This window comes from Muscardinus avellanarius, assembly GCF_963383645.1.
Source record: "Muscardinus avellanarius genome assembly, chromosome: 17".
Classification (NCBI taxonomy): Eukaryota; Metazoa; Chordata; class Mammalia; order Rodentia; family Gliridae; genus Muscardinus; species Muscardinus avellanarius.
In genome coordinates this window covers 28683019-28707324 of record NC_137803.1, presented here as the reverse complement: position 1 = coordinate 28707324, position 24306 = coordinate 28683019, and the positions used below count along the sequence as shown (strand labels likewise).

Below are 24306 nucleotides of genomic sequence, written 5' to 3'. Positions count from 1 at the left end.
AATATTAACTCAAAATAGATAAAAGACCTAAGAATAAATCTTAATACTATAAACTTTTAGAAGAAAATCTGGGTCATATAACCTCACAACATTGAAATTGGCAGTGATTTCTTGGATATGATTTCAATGGCACAGGCAAGAAAAGCGTAAATAAACTCCCTAAAAAATAAAAAAATATTGTATATCCAAAGACAATGTAAACAGAGTTAAAAGTTACTGATAGAATAGGATAAAATATTTCCAAATGCTATATCTGAAGATATATTAATATTCCAACTAGAAATCCTAAAAATTAACAACAATAAAAGCAAACAATACAATTTAGAGATAGGTAGAAGACTAACATAAATAATGAATCTCCACAGATAACCAATCTTAGTTGTCTGTTGGATGGAAAGTCTTGTTTCTCTGGTTCTGGTGTGTGTTACCTATTTCTTCTTTGTAGTTAATCTCTGAGTATTTTCTCTAGCGCTGGTTTTAAAGACATAAACTATGCGTTCATTTTTTTTGTTTTTTTTTAAATTTTTTATTGGTGCATTATATTCATACATCATATTGGAGTAAAAACCTTGTGTGGACATACATGTACACATCACCCATTTAGCCCCTATGTGGAATTAAATTATTTTCTTTTTTATATATATATATATTTTTTATTAATTTATTTTTTAAATTGGTGTATTGTAGTCATATATCAATCACATTGGAGTACAAGACTTGAGAGGATATACAAGCACACATCATCCAATTAGCCCTCCTCCAGCCCCCATCCCCTTCCCTCCCACTCCCTCCATCCCACGCTTCTTTGGTGATTTAATTTGATACATTTGTTTATGTACCTCCTGCATTTTAAAGAGGCTCCGTCCTCCAGTATTACATACCCTCTGATTGGTCACATTAGTTGCTTCACTCTAGGGCCCTTTCTATAGCTCAACCTCTTCCTGTTGCCCTTTTCCTCCTAGTTATTGCTGATTAAGAGAAGCGTCTGATTTATATTTTCTGTGATATTTCTCTGTGCATGCTGCGTTGCAAGTACCGATCCCACTCTTGATGGTCCCAGTAGTGGCCTGGCTACTCAGTGGACTGATCCAGACCTCGCTGGCTCAAGCAGCGGCCCTGCCTCATGGGAGGCCCCAGTTCTGGTCTTGCTGGCCCCTGTACCAGTCTAACCCCTAAGCTGGCTTTGGTCCCGGCCTTGGAGGCCGCAGGAGTGAACTTGCCTCACGCCAGGCTCCGATGCTGGCCATTGGCCCCTGCACCAGCCTAACCCCTTGGCAGGATTCCAATCCCGGCCTCGGAGGCCCCAGCACCGGCATAGCCTCACGGCAGTCTCCAATGCCGACCTCGTTGGCCCCAGCACCGGCCTAACCCCTCGGCAGGTTCCGTTCCCAGCTTAGGAGGCCCCAGCACTGGCCATGCCTCACGGCAGGCTCCGATGCCAGCTCGCTGGCCCCAGCACCGGCCTAACCCCTCGGCAGGCTCTTATCCCGGCCTCGGAGGCCCCAGTACCGGCCTTGCTTCATGGCAGGCTCTGATGCCGGCCTCACTGGCCCCAGCACCGGCCTAACCCCTCGGCAGATTCTTATCCTGACCTCGGAGGCCCCAGTACCAGCCTTGCCTCTCGGCAGGCTCCGATGCCGGCCTCGCTGGCCCCAGCACCGGCCTAACCCCTCGGCAGGCTCCGGTCCCGTCCTCGGAGGCCCCAGCACAAGCCTTGCCTCATGGCAGGCTCCAATGCCGGCCTCGCTGGCCCCAGCATCGGTCTAACCCCTCGGCATGTTCTAATCCCGGCCACAGAGGCCTCAGTAGTGGCCTTTTCTCACAGCAAGCTCCGATGTCAGCCACTGGCCCCGGCGCCCGCCTAACCCCTCAGCTGGTTCCAATCACTGTCTCTTTGGTTATTATTTCAAAGGTTCCAGGTGTAATGTATCAGATCTCTGCCTCCCCTGAGTATTGGCCACTGGCATTGCCACTGCCTCCACCATTTCAAATCCTTCCCAGGCTCTTTTTCCACTCTGAATGTTGTCCAGTGTTCCTAAGCATGCGTGATGGTAGCATTCGACATTTTGTGTAATTTCTCCAAAAAAATAAAGTTGTTACGATCCAGTTTCTGCTTCTCCTGAATACAAGTCTCCACCACCATCGCGGAGAACTCTTTCAACACCGCATTTCTCCTTGGTCTCCGCTAAACTCTCTCCTTACAGGTGATGTCTGGGATTCTTAACAATATAGAGAAATAGCAGTCCTCTTTCATGGTGAATTTTTCCATAAGTTCCAGTGCATTTAGATAAGTTTTGTCTGCATCTCCAGTGTCCTGGCATCCATAACGGCTTTCTTACCTCCTCTCCGATACTTTTCTTTATCTTTTTCTGTTCTGGGCCCAGTTTCTCCAGGGGTCTGGCGTGCTATTCGCAGTTCAGCCTGGGGCCCAGAGTCCCGCGACCCGGGCCCCGGCTGGCGTGCCCCGCGCGCGACCCCCGCCCAGAACCCAGCATCTTACTGGGCCCGGTTTCTCCAGGGGTCTGGCGTGCTACGCGCAGTTCGGCCTGGGGCCCAGAGTCCCGCAACCCGGGCCCCGGCTGGCGTGCCCCGCGTGCGACCCCAGAACCCAGCGTCTTTCTGGGTCTGGTTTCTCCAGGGGTCTGGCGTGCTACACGCAGTTCAGCCCAGGGCCCAGGGTCCCGCGAGCCGGGCCCCGGCTATGCGTTCATTTTTTGAATGATCATCTTCTAGGAGAGAGATTCTATTCTTCATGTGGTCTAATCGGTTGTTTGTACTTTGAATTGAGGCCTTTACTTCATTAATTGCATCCTTTATCTCTCTTTGGCTCTCTCTGAATTCTTTTTGAAACACCTCTATTATTTCTACAGTTATTTTCCTGATTTGATCTTCTATAAATCTCTGCATTTCTGTTTTATCAGGTTCTGATGTTGTGGGGTTATGGGCATTCATTGAATTCGGAAGTTTGTGCCTTCTCTGCGTTCTTCCCTTGGGTCACTACAACTTCCCTTAAGGTGCTGTCGATCTCGAGTCTATGGTATCTCAGTTCCCACTACTCCTTTACTGGGTTGTATCGCAGAGTTTCAGACCCTGGGAGTCAATCGAGGCTGCTATAGACCATGGGGGGTGCCAGGTTGGGTGTTTACCTATGGTGTAATATCTCTGCCACCACCACTCCCCCACTGGGTCAAGTCCCTGGGAGTACAGTACTGGGATTTCTCCTCCAGGGGACGCAATTTGACTCACTGTTGAGTGCGCAGATGGAGCTGTCGTGGACTCGGTGAATTAGCTGCTGTTGCCGCCGGTAGCAATATGGCGCTGCTGCCAGCCCTCGGCCGTGAGGCTGGCATATTTCTTCTCTGGTTTTGAGCTCTGCTCTGAGTCCCTGCAGGGTGCACTGAGCCCAGCCCCTGGGAGCTTTAGCTGCTCCCTGTGCCAAGAAATCTGCCGAATCCCACCCGGCTGTTCTGCAGCGGCTCACCTTGGCTCGCTGTCCGCCACTCTTCTCTGGAGCTTGGTGGGCTGTTGAGTGAGTTGGTCTGGTGCTGTCTGGTGAACTCGCTGCTGCCGCAGGCAGTAAGGCGCTGCTGCCGCGTTCTCGGGCGTGAGGCCAGCGTATCTCCTCTCTGGTTTCTGAGCTCCGTTATGAGTTCCCTTCCTCTCTGGAGCCTGGTGCTGCAAGGCAAAATGGCACCCGCCACTTCACGCCACGGCTCTGCCTGCAGCACTGCGGTCTGGTTTCTGGTGTCTCGTTTTTCCAGCCCTCTTTTTCTCTGTCCCTTAAAATTACATTTTTTTGTTTCTCTGCTGATGGTGTTTTCTGGCTATGAAAGACGCTGATTTTGTGGTAATAGAGATTGGTTGTTAGCGGGGCTTGTAAGCCCCGTTTTGCTCCATTGCCATCTTCCCAGAAGTCAGGAGACTTAGTTCTTACTGAGTGGCCTGTAGTTTTTCCTGACTCTTAGGTTTGAAAGACATCTCAAGTCTTGGACTATGTGAGATTGAGAAGCTCCTGCCAGATATTATTTTGTATATTTCAGTAGTTGATGTTTGCAGTTGCTATGGAAGTATTTCTTAGATAATCATGAGTTAAATTTTCACATATCAAGTTTAAAGAAATTAAAAGTAACAAGATAGTACATAAAATAAAAATATCTAATTTCTACCATCCAGACCCAATTAGACATTCAACAAGGTATATCTGTAAATCCTTTCCCATCTCTTTCTGTGCATGGATATACATACTGATATACACATGTTATCCATGGATCAGAATTAAATCACGTGTTTCAAATTGTTCTCTTATCTATGACATTTATAGCAAGATTCCAACCAAGATTCATGTGTTGTATCTTATCATTGGACCCTTGAAATCTCTTTGAATGTAGCTCAGCTCCCACTATCCCCATCTCTTCTAGTTTTATTTTATTTGATTGCTTTGGCCATACTCCGCATAAATACACTGTGATCACCCACACACTGCAGATGGGACAGTGGTCTCATGACATTCTACTACCTTTAGTGTAGGCATTTGAGATTCAGAAGTAGCACCCCAGATACTGGCTAAAAATAAACCTCTCAGAAACAACTTTGTTTGATGTTGGACATGGCTGCTATTTGACTTATTTTATATTTTTATTTGGAATGACACTGCCTTGACCAGAAACCATCTAGGTGTTCTGTATTTTTCCCCTCCCACCCCCAGATTGATTTCACCTGAGGCTCTCTTGCCTGTGAATGAGTAGGTGAATTTCTCTCCTAAACATTTTTCATGTCAAATTTTCTCTCTCTTTTTTTTAATAGCAGTTCAGTGGATTGGTTCCAGGAGCTTTCTATGTCTGAGCTCCATCCAAAGTTGTTTTTTGTTTGTTCTTTTAATTCCACTCTTTGATCCTAAAGATCAACCCACCTAGGTTAACCGTGCTGCTCACACCTTCGCTGTTTCAAGGTAGGCCTGTGTACTTGGAGAAAAGTGTCTTCAGTGCTATGTCATGTGTGTGCGTCAGTAAGTATGCACATCCACATGCAGCTACATGTGTAGGATAAAACCATAGAGTGAGATTCCTACTTCACAGGCTTTATGCATTTTGGAAATATTTGCATCCATCCTATATTTCTTTTTATTGTCCTATATTTCTGGAAGCCACTGGAAACCTTCCATCATCAACAGTGGGCATCTATTCAGAGTTTGCTATAACAAAAGAGTCAACAAAATATCACTTGCTTCTGGAAGCGACTCACAGGCAGGCAAGAGAGGAAAAGCCTTCTAGTGAATGAAGGAGAGGCCTCTGGGATTTCCTGGTTGGAGGGTGTTGACGTGGAAAAGTTGGGAGCAGGCTCACTAGAAGGAGAGCTTGTTACAAGACTGACTTTGAGAGTCTGAGTTTTTCTGGTTGGTCTTAAGTTAGTTGCTGGAGGCCAAACGCTAGGGGGAGACTGGGAGCTATTGACTGTACTCGACCATTGATGGGCCAGTTGCTATAGAGTTGGTGTCGGGTTTCCTGGGCTGAGAGCTGCAGATGTGGCTTACATTCCTGAGCATCTTATAAGAATCTGGGCATTTTCCATTTCGATATTCAGTACCTCCTCATAGAAGTTCTATTCTATACTGAATGTGGACATTTACAATTTTTGCTAACAGGTGGGTATGGTGGCATTTGCCTGGAATGCAAGCACTTGGGATGTTGAGACAGGAGGATCACAGGTCCAAAACCAGATTCAGAAACTAAGTGAGACCCTCACCAATTTAGTGAGATAATGAGTCAAAATAACATATTTAAAGTTTGGAGGCGTAACGGGAGGGAGAACACCGTGGTTCCAATCTCCAGTAGCAGAGAAAAAAATTTTTTTTGTATTCTTTTGAGCTATAAAATTCCAGAGAAGTTGTATCAAGTAATAAGTTTACCAACAATGTATGATAATCTAGGCTAACACAGCAAGTTTTCCCCTTTCTTTTTTGCTATTCTGATAGGAAAAGTGAGGTATTACATTATATACCTTACATGCTGTTTTAGATGATAAAATATCTTTGATAATTTACTTACTTATGTACTATTGTGTTTATTTATGGACCTGAGGATTGAACACAGGGATATCCTACCTGAAGCACTGACTCCAGCCCTTTACATATTTTTGTTTTGAAACAGGGTTTCTTGTGTTGCTGAGAGTCTAAGTTCCTAGCCTTGTCCTGAACCTGCGTCTTCCTATCTCTGCCTTCTAAGTACTGAGACTACAGGCAGATGCCACAAAATCTCAGCCTTTTATCAGTATTAATGAATAACACTGGCATGGAATTTTATTTATGTCTTTTTCAAGTAAGAGGACTATAACACTTTTTGTAGTATGCGTCCATATGGGAATGTTTCATACTATTGTAAATAGGACAGGATTGTTACAACAGTTTCCTAAAGTGTTCTCAAAACGCTGTGTGGGGCACATGCTTGTCATCCAAATACTTGGGAGGCTGAGAAAAGAGGTCCGCAGGTTCATAGCCAGCCTCAGCAACTTTGTGAGGCTCTTCACAATCTGGTAAGATTCTGTTTCAAAATAATGAGTAAAATAGGGCTGGGGTGTAGCTCAGGGCTAGAATGGCCCTGGGTTTCACCCCACTTACCAGAAATATCAATGAATCAATAAATAAAAAGCCAGGTGTGGTGGCGAATGCTTGTAATGCTAGCATTCAGTAGTCTGAGACCGGAGGATTGCAGTTCGCGGACAGCCACAGCTACTTAGTGAGGCTCTCTGCAACACACTGAAACCTGGTTTCAAAATGAAGGATAAAAAATAGGGCAGGGGGTGTAGCTTGGAGGTTGAATGCCCCTGGGTTCCATCCCCAGACCCCTGCAAAATAAATAAAAAATAAAGTATTCTGTTGATTTTAACATCTGGAGATCATGTGAAGGCCCCATGGTATGTCCCCTGTGGATATTTGTTAGTCATTTGTGTACTTTTGTTTCTCTTGAGATAGGATCATACTGTGTTAACTGGGCTGGCCTTGAACACCTGTGGCTCTGTAAATATATTGTATACTATTATAAATATTCTCATTTTTTTTTTTGGTGGTACTGGGGTTCCTGAAAGCCCTTCTACCTCCGGGCTACACTCCCAGACCTATTTTTACATTTTCATTTTGGAAACAGGGTCTCCTAAGCCAGCGCGCACGGCTGGCTTCGAACCTGCGCGATCCTCCTGTCTCTGCCTCCCAAGCGCGGGGATTACAAGCGTGCGCCACCACGCCCAGCTAAATATTCTCATTTTTAAACTTTATTTTGTTTTAAGACTAATTATTCTTTGGGTGACATTGTTGTGTGTGTGTGTGTGTGTGTGTGTGTGTGTGTGTGTGTTTGCATTACTGAATATTGAACCCTGAAGTGTTCAACTTCTGAATTGCACTCCCAGCACACTCTTTTTTATTTCTTTATCTTTTTTCTTTCTTTCTTTTTTTTTTTTTTGGTACCAGGGAGGGAACTCAGAAGCATTCTGCCTCTTAAGTACAACCCCAGTCCTATTTTTTTTTATCCTTTATTTTGAAACAGGGTCTCACTGAGTTGCAAAGGGCCTCGTTAAATAGTAGCTGAGGCTGTCCGCAAACTGGGAGGATCCTCCTGTCTCAGCCTCCCAAATGCTGGGATTACAAGCGTGTGCCACCACGTCTGGCTCCAGCACACTCTTTCTTAAAACAGGATCTCTCTAAGTCCTCCTGTGTTGGTCCCTAAACTGTGATCATCCTGTGTCAGCCTCCAGATCCTAGGATTAAAGCAGGAGCTATCCCACCCAGGTCCAAACTCACTTTAGGAACACAGCAAGTAGGTAACATTCCTCTCTCCCTGGGATGCTGAGCCCACCAGGCCACATTTCTCCCCAGGAAGCCCCTCCTCCAGCACTGCTGCATTGGAGATGAAGTTGCCCTGACATGGGCTTTAGGGACACACTCAACCACAGCATTGTGTAAAAAGCACTTATATTGGTTTCGTGCCCATCATAGTGAGTTCAAAAATACAAACCTACATGCACACAGCACTTGACGTATGTCCCTCCATGTGCCTCACCCGCACTCTACTTTCTTCCATATGATTCAATCTTACACTGACAGTGCAACCTCCTCATAGAGACATAACGTAGACTTGTTCTCTTCCCCAGTCCTGGTTTTACCCTCTTCACTACTTTCTCCAAAACAGTTCATTTATCAAACCGATTTCTGCATTTGAGAAATTCATCATAGAATTTATTACGTAACCAGATCCATTCACTCTATTCCTTGAATCTCTCCTAGTAAACCAGCCTTGCCTGATTGTTGGGGTGCACTGAATGGCAAAACTGATATTGCTGAAACCTTGACTAATGTTTGTTAAGAGTTATAGATATCTGTATGAATGAGGGACATTACCAAATTAGAATATTCCTTTCTTCCATGACCCTGTTATTTCAGAGTCTGAAACATCTCTTGTTAAATATGTTTCTATTGGATCCATGGGTACTCTTATAGATGAAATAGTTAAGAATCATTTCTGTACTACCATTTTGTTAGTTTTTTGTTAAATGTGGCATCTCCCTCTGTTAAGCAAGTTTACCCTGATCACCTGAGCTTACTCAACCCTCCCACCTCAGCTTCTCATGAGTTATAACACAGGCTATGACAACATGGCTAGATTGTGCATATATTTGGGAAACTTCTTTTCCTATACGTTGTCCTAATTTACATTTATATTTTACGCTCAAACTTCTTCGTCTTTATAACTGCTTTGGCTCTCTTCCAAGTAGAAGTATATTCTCCATGATAAGAAAAAATACCATTCATAACAGTATTTTTTTGTTGCTGTTGTTGCTGTACTGGGGATGGAACCCAGCAACATTTTACCTCCAAGCTACACCCTCAGCTAAATAGCTGAGGCTGGCTTTGAACCTGCACAACCCTCCTGTCTCAGCCTCACAAGTACTGGGATTACAAGCATGTGCCACCACGCCCACAAAACCTGGGATTATAAGAATGCACCACCAGGGCCTGCTCTACAACACACTTTTAATAACGAATTTATTATTATAAAAACAATGAAGATATACAATTGTTCACAAGAGGCAAATTAACAGGTGCAGATTGGAGATGCTTCTTCCTCTGGTATTTCCTGTTAGGGTTCTGAAGCATCTTAGAAGTTTCTGGGATGTTCTCTAGTTTTTGGTCCTGTTTTCTGTCCCTTCTTTGGGGGCTATCAGGAGGTCTTTTGGGTATGGCATTACAGTCTTTTCCTCCTACTCCTGAAGAACTTCCTTGGGGTGCAGGACAAGCTCTCCTCAACTTACTGCTGCTGGGACTCACACTCCTAGAGTCCTTGTGCCAGACTAAGCAACTTTTCCCCCTGGGCCGCAAAGTGCCTGGCCAAGAAGCCCATGAGGTGGTGCTAGAGCAACCTTGTGACTACCTTCCACACTCCAGTCTGCTCCAGGATGTCTGCTACAATGGGCAAGGCAGAGAATATCTTCAAAGCTTTCTGCAGCTCCTCCGGGTCATGGGTGGCAGCTACGTGCACCTGCAGCTTGCACACAGCCTGCAGCACCCACTGCCTCGCCATCACTGTCCCTGGCTCAGCCTCCTCACGGCACTGTTCTGGTGTCGCTGGCTAGTCGGGGCACAGTTCTGTCTGGTGCCAGCGAAACACTGGTTCTAGAGCTTGATTCAGTAGCCGCCATCCTTGCTGGTGGTCGCTGCTCAGTGCTGGGTTGTCCTGCCTCAGGTCCTTGCAGTGCTGGAGCTCAGCCTGGAAGCACCTGTGCAGTGCACCCTCTAGGACACAGTGAAGCCCCAGGGCCAAAGCCTGGGCTTATCTAAACTCAGGCTCCACCCACATCCCCTCTGGGTAGGGTGTGTGTGTGTGTGTGTGTGTGTGTGTGTGTGTGTGTGTGTGTGTAAAAGAAATCAGGTAGGCATTTGTTTGGGACATATAATTTTTCCAAAATATTTATCAAAAAGGTGTCTGGATGCTTTTATTGCATCTCATGTGAGACTCCTCCTGGGTCCCCTTTCTTTTCCAGGGGTAAATTGTCAGTTTCACATACTAACAGCACAATGGTTTGAAGCACTTTAGTTCTAGAGTAACTCCTGGTATCCAGTAGAGCAAAGCTTCTGCATGGTCTTGGCTAGTGTTGTTTAATATGCTGACACTTCTTATAGCCAAGTGGGGAGGCACAGGCCTGTGGTCCTGGCACTTGTTTAGCTTAGAGAGGAGGATGGCTGGTTCGAGGCCAGCTTCTGGAACTTTGTAAGATCCTGCGTCAATATAACAGAAAAAGAATGGGGGTGTAGTTAGGAGGTAAAATGCCTCGGTGTTAAAAAAAAAAAAAAACAAAGGAAGGAAGAAAGAAAGAAAATAAAACAACCTCAAAAACAAAACTGTGACAATTATTTTACCTTCATGCTTTTGCATATTGTAGAATTAATTAATACAATTGCACAAAGATGAAATTAGATGTTGCTTAGATTGACCTTTAATTTGCAGATCAACTGCAGACAATGGACATTTTTTTACAGTGATGTGTCTTGTCATCCAAAAAATACAGCATCTTTTTATAATGATTTTTTAATTTTTTGAGTAGAAATTTTTTTTTTTTGGTGGTACTAGGGGTAGAACCCAGAGGCTTTCTACCTCCGGGCTATACTCCTAGACCTTTTTTTATATTTTATTTGGAAACAGGGTCTCACTAAGTTGCTGAAAGCCTCACTAAGTAGCTGAGGCTGGCTTCGAACCCGTGTGATCCTCCTGTCTCAGGATCCCAGCTCGAGGATTACAAGCATGCGCCACCACGCCCGGCCTTTAGTAGAAATTTTGTTTACTTCCACCTATGGTGGTACACATGTGTAATCCCACTACAGGGGAGGCTGAGACAGAAGGACTGCAGGTCAGAGGCCAGCTTTAGCAACTCATTAGACCTTGTTCTAAAATGAAAAAGGAAGCCGGGCGCACGCTTCTGGGAGGCTGAGACCGGAAGATCGAGGTTCGCGGACAGCCTCAGCTACTTAGTGAGGCCCTTCGCAACTCAGTGAGACCCTGTTTCAAAATAAAGAATAAAAAGTTGGGCTGGGGGTATAGATCGGAGGTCAAATGCCCCTGGGTTCCATCCCCAGATATGCAATAAATAAATAAATAATTTAATTAATTAATTAAATTAAATGAAAACGTCTGTAAACTGAGACCTGAAATAGAATGCCTCTGGGTTCAATTTCCAGGACCCAAAGTAAGAGAAGAAGAAAGGGGTATCAGAACGTGGCCTCCCCCATTTCCTCAGGATGGTTCTCCATGGAGTTATTGTTCCGTCTTCCTGGCTAGGGACTTTGAGGCAGGATCACAGTAAGTTCCTGAGGCTGGACTCTAATTTGTCATCCTTCTGCCTCAGACCACTGAGTTCTGAGAAACATAGGAGTGTGTGACCATGCCTGGCCCATAAGTATACCTCCATTGCATCTCTTTACCTTCTTCCTTGCATTTGATTGTTTGACTTATGTACTGGGGATAGAACACAGAAACATTCTAGCTCTTTCTTTTAATTTTTTTCTTCCAATTTACTGTGAAAGGGTACCTAGCTAAGCTGATGAGACTGGCCTCCAGGCTGTGATCCTCCTGTCTCACCCTCCTATGTACTGGGATTATAGACATGAGCCACTGCACCTGCTTCCAAACTCACTTTTGGAGCAAAGGAAGTGGGTAAGATGAATCCCTTCAGGAATTGTGGAGCCCTCAAAGCAATGACGTCTCCCCCATGGGGCTCTCCTCCTAGCACTCTTGCTTTGGGAATTGAATTTCCAACACAGGCACATTCTTAGTATTTGAGGTTTGCAGCATTACTCTGAAGTGTTTCTTATATTTTCATGAGTTTAATTTTCATAAATCAAACTTAATCATGTACTGTGGAGGTTGAAAGGAAGGATTGAAGGTAGGAGGCCAGCCTCAGCCACTTATTGAGACTTTATTCAAAAATGAAAAAAGCCTGTGGGCTCCGTCCACAATAGAATGCCTCTGGATCTCATGTCCAGTACAAAACGAAAGCAAAATCAAAAAAGAAGGGAAAAAAAGGAAAAAAGAAAGAAAAGGGGAAAATAAATTGAGATTTCCCCCATTTTTCCCAGGGGTGCTTGCCCACTGATTTCCATCGCAAGCTGTTTTTATTAGTGACTGTGAGGCAGGATCACAGTAAGTTTCTGAAGTTGGTCTTGAATTTGTCATCCTCCTGCCTCAACTCTAGAGTTCCTAGTAATACAGCTGAGTGTCAGCGTGCCTGGCTGATAGCTCTATTCTCCATTTCATTTCTTTGCTCTTCTTTTCTGTTTGATGTTTGATTTAAGTACTGGAATGGAACACTGTACCATGTATTTATTATGAGACAATCCAAGTTAAGATGAAATATTGTCTTTGTAAGTTGTTCAGGCTGGCCCACGAATGCGATCCTCCTGTCTCAGTCTCCTAGATCCTGAGATTACAGGCATGAGCCACTGCACCTTTTTCAAAGTCACTTTTGGAACAAACGGAGTGGGCAGGATGAATCCTCCGTGGGGTGGTGGAGCCCTCCAGGCCTGCAAGTCTCTCCCATGAGGCCCTCCTCCCAGCACTGTTGTTGGGAACTGAGTTTCCAAAACACATTCAAAGCACAGCTGTGAGGCACACCTGTGATCCTAGTAATTGAGAGACCAGGACAAGAGAAGTACAGGTTCAAGTTCAGGGTTGCCCATTTCGTGAGACCCTGGTTCAAAATAAAAAATAAAATAGGGGTTGGAGGTAGGATACCCCTGGATTAAATCCTTAGTACAAAACAAATTTTTTTTCTTTCTTTTGCAGTACTGAAGGTTGAACCCAGGGGCATATTAAGGACATTTTGAGCTATATTAAGGAGATTTTGAAAGAGCAAATGCCAGACACAAGAAGCTAAGAAAGGAGGCTTGCGCCCGGTGTGGTAGTACATGATTGTAATCCCAGTACTTGGGAGGCTGAGACAGGAGGATCGCAGTTTCAAAGCCAGCCTTGGCAATTTAGCAAGGACTTTAATTTAGATTTTATCATCCAAAATGAAGCCTTTTTAACTGTATGCTTTGGAAATTGTCTAATAAGATCTTTCTACTTCCTGATAAAAATGCTAATAACAACACTATATTTAACAACTGACTTATTATTATATATATATATAATATGAATGCAATATATGTATATATGTGAATACCATTGTTCACAAAGTCAGGGTACTCAGAGGGCCTCAGGTCTGTCCTGGGTGCAGAGGGCTTTGTTTCGTGGAACCCTGTGCAGTACCCGGGCCTCACTAGTGGTCACTGGTCAGTGCTGGCTTGGCCTGCTTCAGGTCCTCACAGTGCTAGAGCTCAGCCTGGAAGCACCTGTGCAGTGCACCCTCTAGGACAGGATGACTCAGCAGGGCCACGGCCTGCCTCATAGAAAACAAGTTAATATACGTTTTGGTAATTAAAAGAACACCATATTTCACTACCAGGTCCAGGAAGGAGTCCATCAGGCTCCATCCTTGGAGGCTCTCTGATCTCTTTCTATGGCTATATACAAGCCCACGCTCATACGTATTTCACGGATCAGAAGTAAATCCCATGGTTCTTATTGTTCTCTCAGGTGCTTCATTTCTAAGAGGGTCCAACCCAGATTCATGCATTTCCTCTGGCCATTGGACTCTAGAAGTCTCTTTGCTTCTAGCCCAGCTCTCCTACCTCTCTTTCCTAGTTTCATTTGACTTGAGTTTTTGTGGTCCTCCTCTGCAGAATGACCCTTTTTTGGGCAACCACACATTGCACATAGGCCAGAGGTCGCATGAGATTCTACTACCAATCAGTGTAGCCATTTGAGTGTAAGCTCTATGAAATAGCATCCCATGAAATCAACCGAACATACCGCTCATTAGCCTGTCTATTGTTAAGTGACATGTGGTTTATTTTATTCTTTTATTGTTTTTATTTGGATGACAGTGAAATGACCAGGAAGCCATGCTGCTTTTTTGCAGTCATTTGCACTGATGATGGGTTTCACCTGGGGCTCTATCAAAATTGTGAATCAGAAGATGGATCTCTTCCCCCCCCCCCCCCTCTCTCTTTCTCTCTCCCTTCATACCCCCTTGGTCTTCTTTTTTTTTTGGAACTGAAAATGAACCGAGAAAAAAATCTACCACCAGTCTAACCAGTCTACCACCAAAGTTGTTTCTTGTTTGTTTGATATTTTTTTATTTATTTTAAATGTTTTATTCAAACCATTCTCACTACGTTGATAAGAATCTTGGGAATTTGCTAAGGTTGTTCCATAATGTGGGATCCTCCTAAACTGGCCTCTAAACTACTGAGATTACAGCTGTGTGCCGCCAAGCCTTGCCTTAGAGTAGGTCATTGTATCAAGACAAATTTTTCTCTTTTTTATATGCATGAAGATATTTTCTCATAGTGTATTATAAATAAATTACTGTTCTGCTATCTTCATTAAAATAAGCAATCCATGTGAAACGTGTGTGTGTGTGTGTCTGTGTGTTTCTGTAAAGGAGATGAGGTAGGCATCTGTGTGGGACTTAAAATTTTTCCAAAAACATTTATTAGAAAGATGTCTGCACTGTTTTATTCCCTCTCTGTGAGACTGTTTGTGGGGCCCAGGTCTGTGCCAGTTATGTATTGTCTGCGTCCTATACTAATGGAAATGGTTTGAACCAGTTAAGTTCTACAGTAACTCTTCGTATTCAGTAGAGCAAAGTGTATGCGTGGTCTTTGTGCTGTTTAATGTAATGACCTCTCTTAGAGCCAAGTGTGGTGGCACAGGCTTGTGGTCCTGTTACATGAAGCTTAGAGAAAAGGTTGGCTGGTTTGAGGCCAGCCTTAGCAAGTTGGTAAGACCCTGAGGAATGTTTGAAGACCCCGTGTCAACATAACAAAACACCCTTTTATGTCTAGGGTGTAGATTAGGGGTAGAATGCACCTGTGCTCAAAAAAACAAAAACTAAAGAAAAACAACCTCAAGAATGATAGTAAAACAGTATTTTAATGTCATACTTTTGCATATTTGACACTTAATTAGTACAATTTCACAAAGATTGTTAGATGTTGATTAGATAGACCTAGAATCTGCAGATATATTTTAGGAGAATGGACATCTTTCGACAAACCAAAATACAAACACAGCATTTCAACCTTCCAGATCCACTAAGCTATTCCATAAAGTCTACCCAGTATCGCCTTTGATCTTCCTATGTGTGTCCGCGTGTTCAGTCACACATTTCATGGATTCCAATTAAATCATAGAGTTCAGTAGCAACTTTCTAAGACTCTCAGGAATTTTACAAAACCTTGGGTGAAAATAGCAAAGAAAGGCTGTGGTATTATTTGATGTCGACTGCCCCTGTATTAAAAAAAACTAATAGAAGAACTATGAATATTACATTAACCACTTGTGTTAACCTATTGTAGAATCAACTAATTCAATTTTACAAAATCATTAAATATTCATTAGATTGACATTTAACCATTAAATTTTGTTCAGGAAAATGATAATTTATACAATGATGGATCCTTCAATTCTTAACATAGTGATTTTTATAATGATATCTAAGGGATATAAACATATGTGTATCTATAATATATTTACATATAAATAAATATATACAGATATAATGAAGACAATAGGATTGTTTCCAGGAGTGAGGTTTCCACACAAGCATAAGGGGCAGCACTGCGCCATGGGCAACACTCACCCTCACTCAGTGCAGGGCTCAGTGTTGAGTCTCCAACTTGAAGCCTCTGTAGCAGTTTCCTGTCCCAGGAAGGTGCTCTTCTCACCGTCGGGAGAGTATCTTCTTGTAATCCTTCATTGTTTTGGCCATGAGCGAGCCCATTTTCTTATAAGTGGGTTTCCGGGGATTGAGCAGTGGCACCAAAGGAGGCCTTGCAGAGTTGGGACAGGCCCTGGTGGGCCTGTAGCCTGCGGAGTTAGAGTCACTCCTGGAGGGAGTCTGGCTGCTTCCCCTGGAGAGTGGCGCTGCTCCTGGGATGCCCACATTTTCCTGGCCCCCTGGCACCTCCCGAGGCGCCTTGCTTACGCAGGAGAAAACAATCATCTTGGTTCTCCGGCCTTGGGGCTTCTGGGCCTGTGCAGATTGGATTCTTTGGGTGAGGGCCTGGAGTTGCTGCTCCCGGGCATCCTGCAGCCGCAGGTACATTTCCCTCCAGGACTCCTGCTCCTGGGGCTTCTCTTCCTTATGATCCTTGAGACAGCGTATTTTCCAGAGCTCGGCGGTTTCTCCCACTGCTGCTTGGTTGTGTTGTTCCAGGTGACAGAGCTCAGGAGTGCACTTCTCCAGCCTGGGTTCATGCATAGAAGATTGGCCTCCTCTCCCACCCAAGGTGGGGTCCTCATCCTTGGCCAGATCCTGCATGTCCTTCTGGCCCAAGGTCATCTTGGGGAGGAGGGAGTGCCGTTTGGAACCAGAAAACACTGGCATCCTAGTATGGATTCTTACTCCAGAAAATCCAGCCTCCTCCTGGTCCTGGGATGAAGACAGCTCATAAGTCTGGGGCTCAGGGCAGAACCTCCACTCTCCAGCAGGGGAGGCGCTAGAGTGGACCTGCAGACTGGGGAGCAGGAGTTGTGGGGAAGCTGGCTGGGCTTCAGTGGTGACCTTTCTCTGCTTGGCTGGATCAGCTCCAGGTGGCTGCAGATCCTGAGACTGGTGTCCACTCACCAGAGAGGAGCTCTGAACCAAGTCCCAGTTGTTCGTTGGGCTTTGAGAATGTGTGTTTAGTTCTTTTTCTCTCTGTGCCATGGCTGACCTGTTTCCAGTCTTCCTCTTTTTCTGTGGGGGCTGTTCCTCCTGGCAGAATTTCTCAAAAGACTGAAGAAGCTCCTCAAATCCATCCACCACAGACATTCTGTACCTATGAGAAGCTGCCAGCTCCCCTTCGTGAGCATGGAGGTGGGCAGAAAAGGCTCTGTCCTTGTCCTTGGGCCACTGGTCTGCGGGCCCCTCCCCTGGGTGGACGCTGCCTGGCCCTGGCCCCTTGTGGTCTGTCCGAGTTTCCTGGCAAGCTCTGTGCCTTGGCTTTGGCAGGGGGTCCTGGGAAACCCCATGGGAGGTAGGGAAGAAGTTCCTGCCTAAATGCCCACTTTCCTCCTCTCTCTGGAGACCAGCGGAAGGTGGTTTCTCTTGGGTGATGTCCCCTGAGAACAGGCTTGGGGGGTCCTCTTCGGAGAAGAATTGCTGTGACTTTAGGGCCATCCAGAGGGGGCACTCATCACTGCTCTCAGCTCCCAATGTACCTTTTCTCTTGCGGGAAGATTTCTGCCTCTTGCTCTTTTGTTGGCTCCCAACCTCTTGCCCCTGGGTTCCATCCCAGGCACCTGTTGCTAGGACAGTCCCTGGAGTCCTCTGAAAGTCATGGTGGTGGCTTCTTTCAGGCATCTGGACAGGAGTGGTAAGCCTGGGATCCTTCCAGATTGTGGGGTGGTCCTCAGATATTGGTGGAGGATGACTGGAGGCCCGGGATCCAGGAACATGGCCATCAGCAGGAGATCCCAGGGTCCAAGAAGAAACCAATGCAGCCTGGGGATGCTTCTTTCTCTGGTCTCTCCTGAAAGAGTTCTGAGACATCTCGGGAGGTTTCTCTGGCTCCTCGAGTTTTAGGTGCCTATTTTGTCCCAAGGAAGGGTTTTCAGTTAGGCTACTTGGGCCTCTGTGTTTTTCTCGGGCATCGCCATCTAGTTCTGCCTCTTCCTCAAGAGCATCCCTGGATTGCTTTGTTAAAGAGCAGTCCTCAGTGTCTTGTGGGCAGAACTCACGGTTTCTCTCCAGATGAACCAACTTCTTCCAGCGGGAGGTCAAGTCCCTGGCCAGGGGACCCACGAGTTGGTGCTGGCGCAATCTCTTGACTACCTTCCGCACTCCGGTCTCCTCCAGGATGTCTGCTACAATGGGCAAGGCAGAGAGCATCTTCAAAGCTTTCTGCAGGTCCTCGGGGTTATGGGTGTCAGCTAGGCGAGCCTGCAGGTTGTACACAGATTGCAGCAACCACTGCCTCGCCATCGCTGCTCCTGGCAAGGCCTACGCACCGCGCTGTTCTGGAGTCACTGGCTGTCGGAGATCAGTACTGCCCAGCGTGCAGCAGAACAGTAGTTCTGGGGGTTGATCCAGGTACCCCGGTCCTTGCTGGTGGTTTCTGCTCAGTGCTGGGTGGTCCTGCCTCAGGTCTTCGCAGTGCTGGAGCTCAGCCTGGAAGCACCTGTGCAGTGCACCCTCTAAGACAGATTGAAGCCCCAGGCCCAGGTTCTGGCTTTATATATGCTCAGGCTCCACCCACAACCCCTCTGGGCAGGGTGGGTCGACCCCGCCCTAATTATACCACCCAGGGCTTTATTGGCTGCCCCTCCCAGACATGGCGCCTTGCCTTCCTCCCCAGAGACCTCCCCACACTGGGCCTCAACACAACACTTCTCTGGTCCTTCTATGAACCCCAATTGACCAATCAGGAGACTTAATTCTTACTGAATGACTTGTAGTTTTTCCCCTTTTTTATGTTTGATAGACTTCTCAAGTCTTGGCCTATGTGAGATTGATCAGTTCCAGACAGTTTTTATTTTGCATTCTCTCCATAGTAAAAATCTGTATCACTGGTATGATAGTATTTCTAAAATATTCATGGGTTGAATTATCACAATTCAAGTTAAATCATGACATTATATATTTTAAGATATTACATAAAATATAAATACATATTTTTACAACCCAGATCAGTAAGCCATTTAGCAATGTATAATATTTTATTCTCTCTGATCTCTATCTGTGGCTGTATATTCATTTCCATGCACAAAGGACACTGGTCTCATGAGATCCCTCTAAAAGTCAATGTAGCCATTTTGATTTTGTGTAAGCTCTATGAAGTAGCATCCCATGATATTGGCTATAGACAAAATCTATCAAAACCTGTCTGTTGTTACATGGCATGTGGCTCATTTTATTCCTTAATGACACTGAATTGGCAAGAAGTCCATGCTTCTTGTTGTGTAGATATTTGCCCTCCCAGTTGTTTTCACCCTGGGCTCTTTTAAGGAAAATGTGGCTTTCTTTTCTTTCTTCCTCTCTCTCTCTCTCTCTCTCTCTCTCTCTTTCTCTCTCTCTCTATCTCTCTCTCTCTCTCTCTCTCTCTCTCTCTCTCCCCCCCCCCCTTAATTTTTTTGTACTGGGGAAATCTAACAGGAATCTACACCCAAAGCTGTCTTTTTCTTTTCTTCTTTTCAAACCATGTCTCCTAGGTTGCTAAGTATCATGTTTATTTGATTCTTCTCCCACATCATTTCTTGAAGCTTGTTTTGTAAAAATAAAACTCATGAATATCTAGGAAATACTTGCAAAGCTGGACTGGAAACCTCTACTAACGAGACAATGAAAAATAATTCCTGTCAGGAGCTTTTCAATCTGAGTTAGTTCAGGACTTGAGATAACCTGCAAACCTAGAAAAATGAGAAAAGTACAATTGATGAGCAGGTACTAAGTCTCCTCATCTATCAAAAGGGAAAAATAGAGGGACCAGAGAATGGCTGTTTTGAGGCTCAGTGTGGCCTTGTCACTGGGTTTGGAATGCAGGGAGCCCAAGGAGGAGTTGAGCCAGTGAAGCCCTGACAGGTGTCAATTAGGGCGGGGTCTACCCACCCTGCCCTGAGGGGCTGTAGGTGGAGCCTGAGTTTAGATAAGGCAGGCTTTGGCCCTGGGGCTCATTCTGTCCTACAGGGTGCTCTGCACTGGGGCTTCCAGGCTGAGCTCCAGCACTGAGAGGACCTCAGGCAGGACAACTCAGCACTGGTCAGTGAACACCAGCAAGGGCCGGGGTGACTGGACCGAGTTCTCTGAAACACTGTCCCACTAGAGAGGGCACAGACCCGAGACCTGCCAAGCAAGCAACACCAGAACATCGCCAAGAGGAAGCCTGGCAGGGACAGTGATGAAGAGGCAGTGGTCACTGCTGGCCCTGCCCAAACTGCAAGCTTGCCAAGCTGCCTTCCATGACCCTGAGGAGCTACAAGTATTTTGTTTTTGGCTTTTTAAAATTTTTTATTTTTTTATGTGGAACATATTGAAAATGTCATACATTCACACTGTGTTTGGTGCCATCCCCACTCCTGTTCCCCTTTCCTCCCCTCTCAACAATTAGTGTCCGGATTAACCATACTATATTCATACTTTTACACACATTCAGATGTAGATCCTCCATTAATCAACCTCAGCCTTCTTCCTCTCCTATTCTTCCATTCTAGCTTTGCTGAGATTTCCTCTCATTATCTGGAGTCCCTCTAGTGTCCTTAATCCTTTCTAGTTTGGGCATATTCGAGAAATCATATGTCCCTTCTCTTTCAGTGCTTGGCTGATTTCACTTATCATAATATTCTCCAGGTCTTTCCATCTCCTTGTGAAAGGCATGATTTTCTTCTTCTGTATAGCTGAGTAGAATTCCACTGTGTGTATTTTCCATAATTTTGCAATCTTTTCATCTGTTGATGGAGACCTAGGTTGGTTCCATATTTTGTCTATTACAAATTGTGCTGCTATGAACATGGGAATGCATATGTTACTGCAGTTCTCTGGTTTCAACCCCTTTGGAAAGATACCTAGTAGTGGTGTAGCCAGATCATAAGGTGGATCTATTCTCATTTTTGTAAGGAATCTCCACACTGATCTCCATAGCAGATGAACTAGTTTGCACTCCCACCAACAGTGTAAAAGAGTTCCTCTTTCCCCACATCCTTACCAGCATTTGTTGTTATTTGATTTCTTTATGCTTGCCGCTCTGATTGGGGTTAGATGGAATCTCAGCATAGTTTTGATTTGCATCTCCCTGATGGCTAATGATGTTGAACATCTTTTCATGTATCCATTGGCCACTTGTATCTCTTCTTTTATGAAGTGTCTATTCAGTTCAGTTGCCCATTTCTTGATTGGGTTATTTGTTTTTCTAGGGTGGAGTCTTTTGAGCTCTTTGTATATTCTGGATATTAGCCCTCTGTCCGAGTGGTGGCTGGTAAAAATTTTTTCCCATTCTGTAGGCTTTTTCTTTAGGTTCTTGATAGTTTCTTTTGCTGAGAAGAAACTTTTTAGTTTGATGCCATTCCGCTTGTTAATTCTTGCTTTAATTTCCTGTGCTTTGGCCGTGTATTTGAGAAAGTTACTGTCTTTGCTTATATGTCGGAGTGCTGAGCCTATGCCCTCCTCTAATAACTTCACAGTCTCTGGTCTAATTTCTAAGTATTTGATCCATCTCGAGTTGATTCCTGTGCACGGTGAGAAATAAGGATTTAGATTCATCTTTCTACAAATGGATAGCCAGTTTCCCCGGGACCATTTGTTGAAAAGGCTGTCTTTTCTGCAGCATATGAGTTTGGCCCCTTTGTCAAAGATCAATTGATTATAGGTGTGTGGGTTTATTTTTGAATCTTCTATTCTGTTCCATGATCAGTATACTGTTGTTGTGCCAATAACATGTCATGTTTACTACTATTACTCTATAGTATAATTTGATATCATAGATTGTGATGTCTCCTGCATGGTTTTTATTGCTGAAGATTGCTTTGGCTATTCTGGGTCTTTTCTTTCTCCATATAAAATTCATGACTGATATTTCTATGTCTATGAAGAATGTCATTGATATTTTAGTAGGAAATGCATTGAATGTGTAGATCACTTTTGGCAGAATGGCCATTTGATGATATTTATTACAGAATTCTTCTAAGATGCTCTCCATGTTGCCCATCGCAGCAGACATTCTGGAGGAGACTGGAGTGGGAAGGACAGGTAAGAGCTAGTGCCAAAACCATCTTGGGGGCCCCTTGGACAGGGACTTGGCTGCCCGCTGAAAGAAGTTGTTTTGTCTAAGTGAGCACTCCAGAAGTGTGAGTCTCTTCAGCAGTCCTTTGAGGAGAGCTGGTCCTGAAAGTACCCCAGGGATGCTCTTCAGGAGGAAGTGGAAATGGATTTGTACACCGTCCTCAAAAGACCTCCGATATCACCAAGAACAGTCAAAATGGAATAAATAATAGGGGACATCCCAGAATACCGAGATACTTCAGAGCCCTAACAGGGGAAACCAGAGGGGGGAGCATTTCAGAGCTGCACTTGCTTGTCCTTGGAACCTGGGGTCTCCTGCTAAGGGCCACATTCATGCCCCTGGGGCTCTACCCATCCTCCACAAGATCCCAGGAACACTGCACTTCCAGTATAAACCATGAGGCATATGCTCCCAGCACAAGAGAAAAAAATGCCACCACCTGCCATTCAGGAGAGTCCAGGGACTGTGCAGAAAGCAGGTGTCTTGTTTGGAATCTAAGGGTAAGAGCTTGAGAGTCACAGCAAGAGCAAGGAACAGAAATCTTCCCACAAAGGTCAAGGTCCATTGGAGACCAAGTATGATGACAAGTTCCCCCTTGGATGGCCCACCACATCTTCTCCAAACAGGACGACACAAGGCTCTTCTCGGGGGACAGCACCGAAGAGAAACTGCCTTTTGTTGGAGTCCAGAGGAAGGAGGAAAGAGAGTGCCTTGCAGGAATTTCTTCTCTGCCTCCCACGGGGTTTCCCAGGATCCCCCATAAAAGCCAAAACACAGAGCTTGCCAGGAAGACCACCAGGACGCCGGACCACGCTGCTTCCACAAAGGGCAGGGGTAGTATACCACTGACCCAAGGACAGAGCCAAGCAGAGAAAAATCTCCCTAAAGGGTGGCCAGTGCCCCGACAACTCTTGTTCCCAGCAATCAGGTACAATCTAGTGCGCCTCCACTAAGGAATATGGGTCCCTCCTGCAAATCCACATTGAAGCCCAGGAGTCCTGGAGGGAGATGACTGTGGCTGCAGGATGCCTGGGAGCAGCGATACAAGGCTCTGACCCAGAGGATCCAATCTGCACAGGCCCAGAAGCCCCAAAGACGCATAACCAAGATGATTGTTTTCTCCTGCTTGGGCAAGCCGCTCTGCGAGGTGCCAGGGGGCCAGGAGAATGTGAGCACCCCAGGAGCAGCCCCACTCCCCATGGGAAGCAATGGGACCCCTCCACAGTGACTCCAACCCTCACGGCAACAGGCCCAATGGGGCCTGTCCCAAATCTGCCAGGCCTCCTTTGGCGCCACTTCTCAACACCCAGAAACCCACTGCTAAGAAAATGGGCCCCCTCATGGCCAAGATAATGAAGGATTGCAAGAAGAAAATCTTCCCACTGTGAGAAGAGGACCTTCCTGGGACAGGAAACTGCTACAGAGTCTCCAGGTAGAGCCGCAACACTGAGTCCTGTGGTGGGTCAGGTCGCACTGTGCTTGCACTTGGGGGGTGGGGAGGGTGCTGCCTCCTCCTTTTCTGTGGTTAACTCAACCATTGTGAACATGGAATTATTCTGTTATAGATGTCTGTTCATTGAATGTATAACAATAGATAAGTTATTAAATACATGCTGTGAATGCCGTTTTTTTTTTTAAACAGGTATTTTTTGTGTGTGGGTCTGGATTTGGAAGCTAGGGGCATTTGACCTCTGAGCTACACCCCCTGCCCTATTTTTTATTCTTTTTTTTGAAACAGGGTCTCACTAAGTTGCGGAGGGCCTCGCTAAGTAGCTGAGGCTGTCCGCAATCCGCGATTCTTCGGTTTTTACAAGGATTACAAGGATTCGTCACCACACCCAGCTTCTTATCATGGGACTGATAAGTCCTCTTTAGACAAGATCCAAAGGAATTAGTCTAAAAAACTAAAATTTTGAATATAAAATAATAATTTTAATTTGGACAGCGTATAGAAATTGATTAATTCCAAATGTAGGGTGGTGAAGGTGAAGGTAGCCATAGTGAATGGGCCTATAGTCCCAGCACTTTGGTAAGCTAAGTTTGGAGGCCTGATTCAGCCCAGGTGTTCATGACCAGCCTGGTTCATAGTGGGCCATCTTTTCTAAAAAAAAAAAAAATAGTTTCACAATTGACTCTTAAATGTTCATGTGCGACATCCACTTGAGACTTCAACTATCAAAACTCTCCAAACACTTTAGAAAAACGATTCAAGCTATACCATGCATAAGCCTTTCAAAAGTCCAATAAGAACAAATTTAACAATTGATGTTTCAGAACTCTGACCTGGCAAGGTCAGAGGAAAAATGGTTCTCAGGGAAAGAAAGAAGCTAGCCAAGGTGACAGGTGCCTCTAGGTCCAGCTGTTGGGAGGCCTCCACTCAGACCTCTGACCAGAACGTCTCCTGGGCCTCTCCTTTAGTCACTAGACTGTTGTCCTGCTCCTGCTGTAGGAGAAAGGCAGCTTTAAGG

The 24306-nt window shown here is 45.2% G+C and overlaps 1 protein-coding gene across 1 annotated transcript; it reads right to left on the bottom strand.

The window, feature by feature from the left end:
- Positions 1 to 9614: 9614 nt before the first annotated feature.
- LOC308276097 (elongin-A-like) lies at positions 9615 to 18048 on the bottom strand (the record flags this gene model as incomplete). The annotated part of the gene is made up of 2 exons (XM_080714692.1): positions 9615 to 9762; positions 15809 to 18048. 2 exons carry the CDS (start codon positions 18046 to 18048, stop codon positions 9615 to 9617), a joined length of 2388 nt encoding a protein of 795 aa, XP_080570818.1.
- Positions 18049 to 24306: the final 6258 nt, after the last annotated feature.